Raw genomic sequence first — 12,125 nt, forward strand, 5'->3', positions numbered from 1 at the left:
TTAAACTGCAATTCATCGACTGGCCGCTAGAGGCTGGCTCCAAAAGAGAGTCAGTCCCATAGACTCCCCATGTTAAAATGCCCAACTTTACAGCAGAAAAAAATTTGTTTACAGCCTGGCACAAAAAGTGGTTTTGATCTATATAGCTAATTTTGCCCTTTATGACAACTGTGAGGGGGGTGAATTTTTTTTATAACTTAAAGTTCTGCATAATTAAGGGCGTGGCCACTTGAGTGACAGGTGAATTGCCGCTGCTGTCACAACCATCGCACTAGAGGGCGTGGTTTCAGCAACCAGCTCCACCCACGTCCCGCCTTTTTGCCCATTTTCGATTATCCGGGAGTGACGCGCAGCCAAGATGGCGACGGCCGTCTCTGCGCACTTTGAGCTTCAAAAATGCTCTTCAGAATCCTGCGGGTTAAGTCACGGACACTACGTCCCTGTTTTTTTACAGTCTGGCGCACACATCTGAAGCACACGCACAGAAAGCGGCTTGCATGGGCGGGGCCTGTGCAAAGTGACATCACTTTGTACGGATTCTTCCAACGGCTTGTTCTGAGACACTGCTTACAATTTATGAGGATTAAAAAAAAGGAGTGGGTGGATTTTAAAAGGGTGGTTGTGTACACAAGGAGTGGGTGGATTTTAATAAGGTGGTTGTGTACACACACTGCCAACACACATTTATATTCAAACACCATGTAAAAGTGAGTTTTGCATAATAGGCCCCTTTTAATTTTATTTCATTGTGTTATATCTGTGTTGTATACAGGCCTAGTTGCTTTTCATAGGAAAAACTGGATAATCTTGCACTACGTACTATTTAGATGAATAAAATGAATGATTAAATGAATTAGTTTAATTTTGCTTTGATGTACAATAACCCTTATTTTCCTAAAGAATCATATTTGTCCCTTATTTTCCTTTTCTGAAGTTGGCAACCCTAGATGTTAAAAAACACCTGTAATTTAGTTCTTGTGGTTTATAAAAATTTGTCATAAGCATCGTTTTCATTGTAAATGTCTCATATTCCTCAGTATTTGTGTCTCTGGTCTGTCTGGTGTGTGAGCCGTGATGATAAAGGAGGAGGTTCCTGCGCTCATGTTTGAGGATGAAAACAGGAGGCTCAGTTTGTGCTCCAGCCGCTCACATACATTGTCCCATACAGACTCAGCCTTTAAGGGCTAGAAAACCATGTAAAAGTTATCGATTTTTCTTTTATGCGAAAAATCATTAGGATATTAAGTAAAGATCATGTTCCATGAAGATATTTTGTAAATTTCCTACTGTAAATATATCAAAACTTAACTTTGAAAAATTTAAAAATTAAAAAGGTAATTATGACTTTATGTTCAAAGATGTAATAAAAAATGGGAAGACAAACGTGGTATGAGTCTGAGTGAAAGATCCTGGACTATTATTTTGTGAGTATGTGGAATACTAGTCCTGTGTTCATTCAATACATTAAATAATTGCATTTTTTATGTTTTAAGACTATGTTTAAATAGTATAATGATCATAAACTGAATAAAGAGATACAGGCAGTCAGGGGCGTCATGCACTCATGATTTTTGAGGGGGCACGAGTGGGGGGGGTCTCGTCATGCTTGTCATGTGACACAGCAACCACAATAGCACTGTATAACTGATATAGGCTTATGTTTTATTTTATTTTTTTCCTTTTTATTCGAAATATTTCCAGACGTGTTAACTATATCAGGAAATATCTCGATTCTCAAACGTGTAAGTAAATGCGTTTTGCACCAGGTTGTTATTTGATCTATAATGGGTGATGGGCAAAGTAGAGTAATAGTGTAATCTATTAACTACACATAAAAACCCGACTTTTTACTTAAGTAGGCCTACCAGATATGGGTGCATGCCATAAAATATTTTAATACGACTGACTTTGTATTTAATGTGAATTTAATAACAATATTGTAAGTTACTATATTATAACATTTTCATTTTACAGAGAGCAAAGAACATTTACATCATCAAAGAACATTTTCACTTCAGTCTAGCCAGAGTTCAGGCACTCTCAAAAACTCCCATTAAAATCACTGAAGCTGTTTACACTGTGAAATGAATATCTTACATTCGTACGCACATCTGCACAGTCAGCGAGCAAGTGAACAAAACACCGCGTTCAGTGATGACTCATCTGAACGTCTCTGATTGGCCATTGCATCATAAACAAAACAGAATCGTGTGTGATTGGTTATAATGTAGCGCTGTACAAACGCGTCTGTCTCTGGATCAGCGCCAGCCAAAGCGCGAACGCAGATTTGAATTTAAGCAGCTGACGCTGTGCCGCACTGAACGATTTTATCACACCGGTGTGATTGTATCAAATACAAAAAATATTATTCAGCTATTTTTTGTCTTTTGGAAGCTGCATTTAAAATCCACTTGGCTCAGAAATCTGAGGGGGCACGTGCATAAAACTTGTGCAGTTATGCTAATTCAGAAGGAAAACTTTGTTGTCAGTGGACATAAATATTACCCCAGCAAGCCAATGTAACATCTCGATTGCATTGTTTGTAAATTTGCAACAAACAAATGTACAGAGGTCCTTTTTTTTATTTATTAGTGGCCTACAGAACATTCTCAAAACAACTTAAGAGCCGAGAGGACAGTTAAAAAGGGCTTATTCGAAAAAAACTGTTATTCCAAATAGTACCATAAAATAACCTGGTATCTGCAGGGTTTTTTAAATCAAATTTAAGACCTTTAAAGACCTTTTTAAGATCTGCACTTCACATTTCAGCCTTTAAACAATTTTTAAGAAAAGGGATGAGTCAAAAGTATCAATTATTATATTAATTTAAACATTAATTGTTTAGATTTTTATAATGCATTAGCTTTTTGTCAGTCCACTGGTTCACATTTAAAAATATGTAGCAAAAATAGCAAATGGGCTTATTGAGAAAGCAAATTCGTTCTCTGCCAGCAGGTTTCACTTTCGGAACTGCAGAAATATAGTGGTTTCCCCGGTAACCGCAGTACACAAAGCTGATGTGCAGCACTCAACTTTATTCAGTGAAATCGTAGCCTTTTGAAGTTTAATCGTCATATTAATAATCCATATAGCAATTCTTGTCTTTCCGTCCCCAAAGACCTCTTATAATTTAGACTTTTTGTACAATTTAAGAGTTTTCATGGCCTTAAATGTAAACAATTTAACTGATCTGTTATTTATCAGTTTAGATTATTTTTTAATGCTTCGCTAACTATCAGAAGACAGTAACCGGTTTTAAATTCCAGGCTCTGGCATCGCCGTTGTTTGTGAGCAGTGGTGTGATGGCGATTTAAAGGGGGGCATAACACACACAGTTTCACCCAATCTCATGTTAATCTTGAGTACCTATATAGTAGTACTGCATCCTTCATATCTCCAAAAAGTCTTTAGTTTTATCATATTTATAAAATAAAGATACAGCTTTATGATTCTCTGGAAAAAGCTGAGCTCCTGGAGGCGCACCTTGGGCGGAGCTAAAGAGTGACGAGCACTTTAGCTCCGACTGCCAACAAAATACAGACATTTGATGCAGTTTCACTTACCGTCTGCAGTTCTGAATCATGACCGGGATCTTTTATAGCTGGGACCGCTCCATCTTTCAGTATCAAACGATGTGCAAATCCAGCGTTGAACTGGGCCTTGTTTATAAAACGTTCATCAACAAACACACTTGTGAAACTCCATTGCTGCTCCGGAAAAAGAAACTGCCTCCACTGTTTACATAACGTTTGGTTCTTTAGGAAGCTGAACAAAGTTGTCTTTCCCTTACAACCAAAAACACACTTCTTTGGAGACATTCTTCCCGAGCGAGTCCCGTGCAGCGCTGCCGCCGGATGAAGCGCGTTGATGGGCGCGATCTCGCTCTGGTCAATGCATGCGTGGGCGGCTCTTCCGGGAGAAATGCCCATATAAGGAGTTCCACCCTCGTCTACGTCATGAAGAGCCACGATCGAAAAAAACTCTCCGAAACTTGTACGAACCCGAAAGTAAGATTTTTGGCACAGAAATACGTCATACGTCAAATTGTTTTTTTAAACTTTGTCCATGCTTAGCATGAGAATCCAACTCTTTAACAGTGTAAACAACTCTGAATGCTTGAAACAGCATTGTACCCCCTTTAAATAAAATACAGATTTCCAAACATATGGGTATCCCCTTGAACTTGGTAAAAAGAGAATCTGTTTACCATCTAGACTGGAAAATACTGTTTTCATGGTCAGTTTTTCATTTATTATTTACTAATGTTAGTGAATGTTTACATTAGAGTGCACGTCCTACTACTATGCTGAAATTAATAGGGGAGCGGCTAGAAACTATCGACCTCTCCTGGTTGGAGATAGTATTAACATCATAAACTGAAAGCAATCTTTACGTGACTTGCTTTTCAAATGTTTTAAAATTGATCATCCGAGTCTAATATGATCCAGCGGGCCGTACTAAAAGACACTGCGGGCCGTATACGGGCCAGTTGCCCATCCCTGGTCTAGACCTTAACCCTAATTTTCTTTGTCTGCTTTAAGTAAAGTATAAGATGGCAAGATATGAGACTTATAATACATTATAACTATGAGAAATATAATCCATTGTAATTTAAGTGGGTGCAACATGTTCATTGTGTGTTAAATCATCATACTCTTAAAAGCTATAACCACAAATAAGTAAATATAATACATAAAAAATGTTCTTATGAAAATTCATGAGATGATACAACATATTATAAGGTCTTTTATAATGCATTATGCATTCATTATAATCCCTTAAGAACAACCTTATAATGTATTATAAATACGGGCTTCATAGAAAGTGTTACCAGAAAAATAATTATAATTTTTGTTTGTTTATATCATTGTTGTTTTCTGCTGTGTTTTAATGAAAGTAATCTATCATTTGTTTTGCTGCTCACCGTGTTTCTGTTGTTGTTAAAATAACCAATAGTGTTCTCGTGGACTGAGGTGCCTCTCTTGAAGAAGCCATTTAAATCTTTTCATTTTATAGATGCTTTATCCAAAAATGGCATACAATGCATGTGTGCCATTTCTTTAGTGAGTGGTGTACAAAATGATGCAAGTGTTTTAAGCAATGCACCACTTTTCACTGTTTAATTTTCACATCACAATTGATCTATGTCAGTTTTAAATAGGAATCTTGGTCAGATAAAAAAAAAAACAAAAAAAAAAACATCTTGATTGAATTCAGAGTGTACATTAGCAAGAGTATATGGGACTTAATAGTCAGCCTGTGACTACAGATGCACAACTGAATGATACAGAAATATATACTTATTGAAATGTGGAAGAATATATAAAGCAATTTGTGTACTAAAATATTACATGAACACCCAAAGAGCATACTTTTTTTTTTCTGTGGCTATAATTGTGTTATTGTAACATATAATTCAGTTATGGAATGTATCTTGAATATTGTATTAATTCTCTGTGTTCAGTTTCTTAGTGTTTCTTTTTAAGGTATATTTATATAAGGTTTCTCTACAGTATATAGTTTGTCTTAACTTTATATTTGCATCAAAACTGATCACTGATTCTCAATGTCTGCCTTTAAATCACAGTCAAACTGATTGTTCAGTAGAGTTGAAGATGTGGATCAAATTCATGTCAGATTTAGTCTTTGTGGCACTCAATGCTCAGTTTGTTTTAAGATATTTTTAGCCTATATTTTTGTTTCTCTTCTGTATATATATATATATATATATATATATATATATATAATGATGGGTTAAGTTTTGGTCTGGGGAGGGTTTAGGGATAATATGTAATAATGTAATGTCAACATTTTTTAAAAGTCTGATGGCAAATGAAGTTGTGGCATGTTTTGTCTCAAGAAAAAGTGACTGGATGGTTTGATATTTGTTGGTCAACTGAGTGTGTGAATTCAGTGCAGCACGTTCATCTCACCACCAGAGGTCTCTGTCACCCGCTTATTGATTCTAATATGCAACACAATTAAATATTTATTCAGCAACTGATTATCACTCACTGCGAGGCTTTGTTATCAATGATTATAGATTATGAATATGTAAATAGAGAACAATGGCTTTCTGACAACGCTTGCGATTTTGAGGTGCATTTTATTAAAGACATAAGATACAGGCTATTATATATATTTTTCTATTTTGTTTAAGAATATTAAACAATGAATTAATTTGTTATTAATGATGTTAATAGAAAAAATGATGACAAAAATAAATATGAAATTAGTTGTTTTATTTTTCAGAACACACTTCACTCAATAGGGAATGTTTAATGCTTACATTACATAAACTAAAAATTCATAAATATTTTTATTTTCAAGTGCTCAGTGGGGGTTTGCAACGTGTGAATCTCAGTTCGATAACCCTGAGTCATTTCATTTGAATTATAATATCATCATCACCTCTCATCTGAGAGCTGAGACAGTCTCAGACCGGAGGGATTTTGTCCATGGAGCAGCCACACTTCTCAACAATCATATTCGGGAACTCTGCCACCTCGATTTCAGTGTAATCTCCCTTTTTCACCAGGTACATCATGGGCAGCGGCGCGCTCTCCATCACCGCACAGGTCCTCTGCCCGTATCCATAGTAACTGCGTTTGGGCTGCTTGCATCCTCCTGCGCATCTGAAGGCCTGGTACCCGGCCGGCTCAATGATCCAGTACTGAGTCCAGGTCAGCTCACGGAAATTGATGAAATGCTCCTCCCGGCAACACTTGCTGCTGTTTGGGCTGGAGTTACAGTTCCCCTGAGATCTGTTGACATGGATGTTAAGGATTTTAGTCAATGAATTGACAGGTGTAAAGTTCAATGCAAGTCATGTAAGCTAAATAAGCTGCAGCTTGATAACAATACTCACCCATATTCATCCAGGTTTAAGGTGTACAACACAAGTTCAGGTGCACCCATATCCTTCTCCAGGGTGTTTTCTTTCGGGTCCTGTGTGGCAAAGCGCACTCTTTTGGCCATCTCAGCTGCATAGCTACCAGGTCTCTCTCCTTCAGTCCACACCTCCAGATGCAGAGGTGTTTTCTTTTGGGCTTTAGACCAGTAATGAACGGCCTGAGTCACGTCAAAGCTCCTCCAGCCAGACTCGTGGATGGGAACCAGTCTATTAAAATAGTGAATATGGACACATAAGTTCCCATTCATGCATTATAAAATGAAATACTGTTATTATTTGTGCATTTATTTATGTTTTTATTATATTTGGGCGTCTGATGTACCTCGAGTCAATGAGTGATGTTCTGTTGGAGCCGTTTCCCAGCACTTCCACCCAGTAGATGCTCACTCTGGCGTTGTTAATGGGTCTGTGGTGCCTTCGCTCAGGTTTAGATGGATTCTGTGCAGCTGTTTGGAAAAGTTTCAGTTCGGCCATAGTGACCTCAGTGTTTTCTTGCAGTCTGGACTCCATGTCGAACACAAGACGCTGACGGGTTGTGTCAAAGTACTTGATTTCTCCTGTTATATCTGTCAAAAACAGAGAACACATTAGATTATAGTTTATGGCAGTTGCACTGTAAAAATTTTATCATCTTAATGTTTTGGCATCCTTTTTTGATATTCGGCATAATCATTTTAACTTCTTGATCAGTAAGTAAATCCATAGTGGTCAAAAAATTGCTGTAATGATATAAATTGAAAATAATTTTAATGGTAGAATTTGGCGACAAAGTTAATTAGTTGCAATAGTTAATATGAACTCAGTGAATACTTTCACAGCAATTATTAATTTTGGTTAATGTTAATTTTGACATATTAATAGATTTTTAACATTAATGTTGCAACAACAATATATTTATACATTAACATCAATTAAGAAAAAAACAATTATATCAATAATTTGTAAATGTTATTAGTTTATGGTCCACTTATTTGTTGCATTCGTCATTGTTAGTTGCATTAAACCAATTACACTATCTTAATATTAAAATATAGAATATTATGCACAAATTTGTTACTGTTTTTTAAAAGTTCATTTCATTTTGCAAGTGCACTTTATGTGTCTATGCTTTTATTGGTTTAATCTATTTCAAATCATTTTTACATTATTTATAGTTGCATTTTTATTTATTTATTATTTCTAAAGCATTTTTGCGAAGACCATTTAGCATTTATTTATTATGCAACTAATTTTAAAAACATTTTATTATAAAATTTCTAAATGTAATTATTAGTGCATGGTCCAGTTATTTGTTGCATTTATTGTTGCTCATTGTTTGTTACCAAATACATTGACTAATATTAAAATATAAAATACAATCCACACATTTTAAAACTTTTTTACAGTTCAATTTCATTTTGTAAATATAACCCACCTGCATTCCCATGGATTCCTCTAAGAATTCCCGCCAGGCTTGGCAGAGATCTCCTCCTGCGCTTGTGATGGAGTTTCAGCATGGACAGATATTTGTTCTTGACGTGAGCTGGGATGACTAGATTTTCCAAATCTCTCTTCTGAATCCTGGGCAGATTGGTTAGTCTGAGTTTTTGGAGCATCGCCTGCTTCATATCCTCATGGTCGAATCCCTGAGTGAATGAGATCACTGTGGTGCAAATGAGCAGCTGGATGAGCAGAGCCATGCTTGAAGTAGTGATGCCAGTGTCGCTCTCCTGATTGAATGACTGACTCTCTTGAGTCTCTCAGGGTTTATATACAGTCGCCCCCTCCCTCCCTCCCTCCCCCCACCCCGTCTAGCTCTTAACACCTCTAACAAAGGGGAGACAACCTAAAAAAGACATGTCCCATTTAGACCACCTATTGTTGCTCATGACTTTATTTTTTCAAATGCATCCTAAGTATGTTCATTATATATTTTTTATATCTTTTTATTTGATTTTTTTAATATAAATTATATTAGTTATATATTTTTGCATATATATACATATAAAGTATAACGATGTGGATTTTTACATTTATTTATCAGATTTATCAGCAAATGTATACATTTATTTATACATTTATTCAAAGAATTTTATTTTCAAAATCCGTTCTAATATCTATTTGATTTGTAAAAAAAATCTAAATTTTTATTTGATCTTTTAAATATAAATTATATTAGTTATATATTTTTGTATATGTACATATAAAATATAACGATGTGGATTTTTACATTTATTTATCAGATTTATCAGCAAATGTATACATTTATTTATAAATGTATTCAAATAATTTTATTTTCAAAATCAGTTCTAATTTCAAAGCAATTTTTTCTTTATTTATGATTGTTATGTATGTTCAGGTCATTATATATTTTTATGTATTAAATAATTATAGTTATAATATTAAATGTATTTATATTTATGTAATTATACATTTATTTATCAGTTTAATCTATTTCAAAGCATTTCACAATATGATTTACTTTTACTTATGATTTATATTTACTTTTACTTTTATTTTATTAATTTATTTTATTAAATTTTATTACATGCATCCTTTCTAAAGCAGAAATGAATGTTTTTGTGAATGCAATGTAGCTTTTATTTATTTATTCTGCAGCCAATACATTTTTTTAAATTGTGTGGATGTAATTAGTGCATGGTTCAACTTATTTGTTGCATTCATTTGCTTTGTTTCTGTCTATATTTCAGTTCGGACCCTTCTACTTTCCAGCTGTAACCATCTTTGGTAAAAGCAGCAGTGTATTTAGCAGGGCAGAGGAGAGAGGAAAGTGTATTGAGAAATGGCCACCCCTGCTGTCATTATTCCACAAACAGAGGCAGTGAATCCAGGAGTGTGTTCAGGGATGTGGATTGTAGATTGGAGTTTCTCAAGGGGGTGATTATCTGTTACTATTGCAGGACTGCTCAGACCTTTTCTGTCCTGCCAACATGGGACTAAAGTTACCCCAGTCTGTGTATTGTGTATTGGGGCCGCAGGTTGTCCTGGGGATGTCAGACAATGTCGGCACAGGAACGGCTGATGACGGATCACGTCACGTCAGACAGCTAAGCAAATTTACTTGCTACACAGCCACGTTTTCATGGTAATCGTGTTATTATCTGACGCTGTTTGTCAGGATGGGCAAGACCAGTATAATCCAATGTTTATGAATCAACATGGCTATTATTATTCTAAATTAAGTCAATAGCACTACAGATAAGCCACATTTTCTCTAACATAAATTTAAGAACTAAAATTCATACAGAACTTGAAACCTTTATATTTTATTCAAAAAAAAATTTAATCTGAAAACCAAACTCGATATTTGAAAAACTGCAGCCATGTTTGTAGTCTGAGATTAAAAATAATAATAATAATAATAAAATAATAATAAAACAGTTTAGCATTTAACAGTTTTTTTTTACATTATTTATGATTGCATTTATTATTTTAAAGTTATTTATTTAATATTTCTAAAGTGTTTTTGTGAAAAAAATAGCTTTTATTTATTTATAGTGCAACTAATACAATTTTGTAAATGTAACTGCTGTCCTATTGCTGACATGAGAATTTTTAAAAGTCTTAAGAATTTGTCGTAAAGACTTAAAAATGCTAAATGTGTGCGTTTACACTGTTGTATCTCTGTCTAATCCTTCAGCTGCTCCTTAAAAACGTTTTATTGATTAAAGACAGTGGCAGTTTGACATTTGACAAATGAATAAACATAGAAAGAAAATCATTTATAGTAACAGTTAAAAATTTATGTAGATAAATATTAATGTATTTAATGCCCCAGATTTATTTTAATAAATTCTTTATATATTATATTATATTATTTATATTTTATTATTATATTGAATATTTGAATACATTTGAATAATTCCGACGTTTTAGTACATTTGAAATATTTCAAATTTTAAAAACCTCGGAAACCTTTTCATGAAAACAAAGTACTTTTTTTCTTTTTTTTAATTGTTATTATTATTAGTAGCAGTAGTTTTATTTATTTAGTAGACCATTATACTTATTTTTGGACTGTGCTAGTTAGTATAAGATATTATTGAATTATACTTAATTTAATAATACTTAGTTTCAGTTCATTGTATATTTTTCGTGGTAAATTCTTGACTAGTCCAGTTAAAACTGTATTGAGTGTAATGTTTTGAATACACACCATCATACCAAAAGATCTTAGGCCTGAGACTTTCAATGACTCATTAAGCCCAACTGTTATTTCTCGCTATAGACGGTTGTTTTGGAGCTTGGGGTGTTGCAGTTGACTTTCTTTGATTTCTCCATGCTGCAGATTCTAGCACATCAATTAATTAGATGATCTAGACTGAAAGTGATATTTCTCATTTTCTAATTGCATATGAAAAGGGATCAGAAGGATTAAACCAACAATAACACTCTCCTGATTTTAGCCTTTTAATCAAGAGCCCCAATAAACACAAAAGGTGTTAATGATGAGCGTTAGAAGCTGTTCACTGAAACCAGCCCAGCTACACACATCAGTGTTTACTGCTATGATGGAGGGCTTTATTTGATCCACTATCAAGGCTAATAGAAATGAAATTAAGCTATTCAGCCAGACAAACTGTTAATACACAGTCTGCTTTGGTTTTCTTTGCTTGAAAATGCCAAAAACAGAATCAAAAGTTTATTCTGCATCACAGTTTGCCATCAATTCTGTTCATTCATTTATTCTGAAATAACTCTTCACAACTTATTTCCATGAATTTCATGCAGCCAAGTACACTCTAAAAAATGCTGGGTTAAATACAACCCAGTGCTGGGTAAAATAGGGACAAACCCAGCAATTGGGTTGTTTTGACCCAGCGGTTGGGTTACTACCCAGAAGGTTGTTAAACATTTAAAAGACAGCCAATTGCTGGGTTTGTCCCTATTTTACCCAGCACTGGGTTGTATTTAACCCAGCATTTTTTAGAGTGTAGTAAATGAATCACTGAAATGACCAGCAGGTGACGCTGCTTTACCATGTCTTTGCGGGAAAGTAATCTAAAACTGTCTGGATGGATTTTTTCAGCCCTAAGGGGGAGCTCTGGCATTTGTAGAATTGACCAAAATGTAGTACTGCACAATTACATACAGTGTCACATTATTTTATAGTTTTTATTATTATTATATCATAATAACATATTTAATTTAATCCATTTTAATCGGCCACCTTTATTTATGCTATCGCAGTTTGCAGAGGTTCAGCTTTATT

General features: G+C 34.5%; 1 protein-coding gene across 1 annotated transcript; it reads right to left on the bottom strand.

Annotated features, from left to right (window-relative positions):
- Nucleotides 1–6,436: 6,436 nt before the first annotated feature.
- LOC107729253 (left-right determination factor 2-like) lies at nucleotides 6,437–8,592 on the bottom strand. Its single transcript, XM_016539687.1, has 4 exons — nucleotides 8,328–8,592; nucleotides 7,236–7,479; nucleotides 6,869–7,120; nucleotides 6,437–6,764 (listed from the first exon to the last, which is right to left on the bottom strand). The coding sequence occupies exons 1-4, from the start codon at nucleotides 8,590–8,592 to the stop codon at nucleotides 6,437–6,439; spliced, it is 1,089 nt and encodes a 362-aa protein (XP_016395173.1).
- Nucleotides 8,593–12,125: the final 3,533 nt, after the last annotated feature.

The sequence above is a fragment of the Sinocyclocheilus rhinocerous genome, unplaced genomic scaffold (assembly GCF_001515625.1).
Source record: "Sinocyclocheilus rhinocerous isolate Xijiao unplaced genomic scaffold, SAMN03320098_v1.1 scaffold1268, whole genome shotgun sequence".
Taxonomy (NCBI): domain Eukaryota; kingdom Metazoa; phylum Chordata; class Actinopteri; order Cypriniformes; family Cyprinidae; genus Sinocyclocheilus; species Sinocyclocheilus rhinocerous.

Coding starts and splice junctions, on each gene's coding strand:
- LOC107729253 (XM_016539687.1), bottom strand. CDS start 8,592: ATGGCTCTGCTCATCCAGCTGCTCATTTGCACCACAGTGATCTCATTC. Junction 7,121..7,235: donor ACATCACTCATTGACTCGAG/GTACATCAGACG, acceptor CTATTTTAATAG/ACTGGTTCCCATCCACGAGT. Junction 6,765..6,868: donor TTAAACCTGGATGAATATGG/GTGAGTATTGTT, acceptor CCATGTCAACAG/ATCTCAGGGGAACTGTAACT.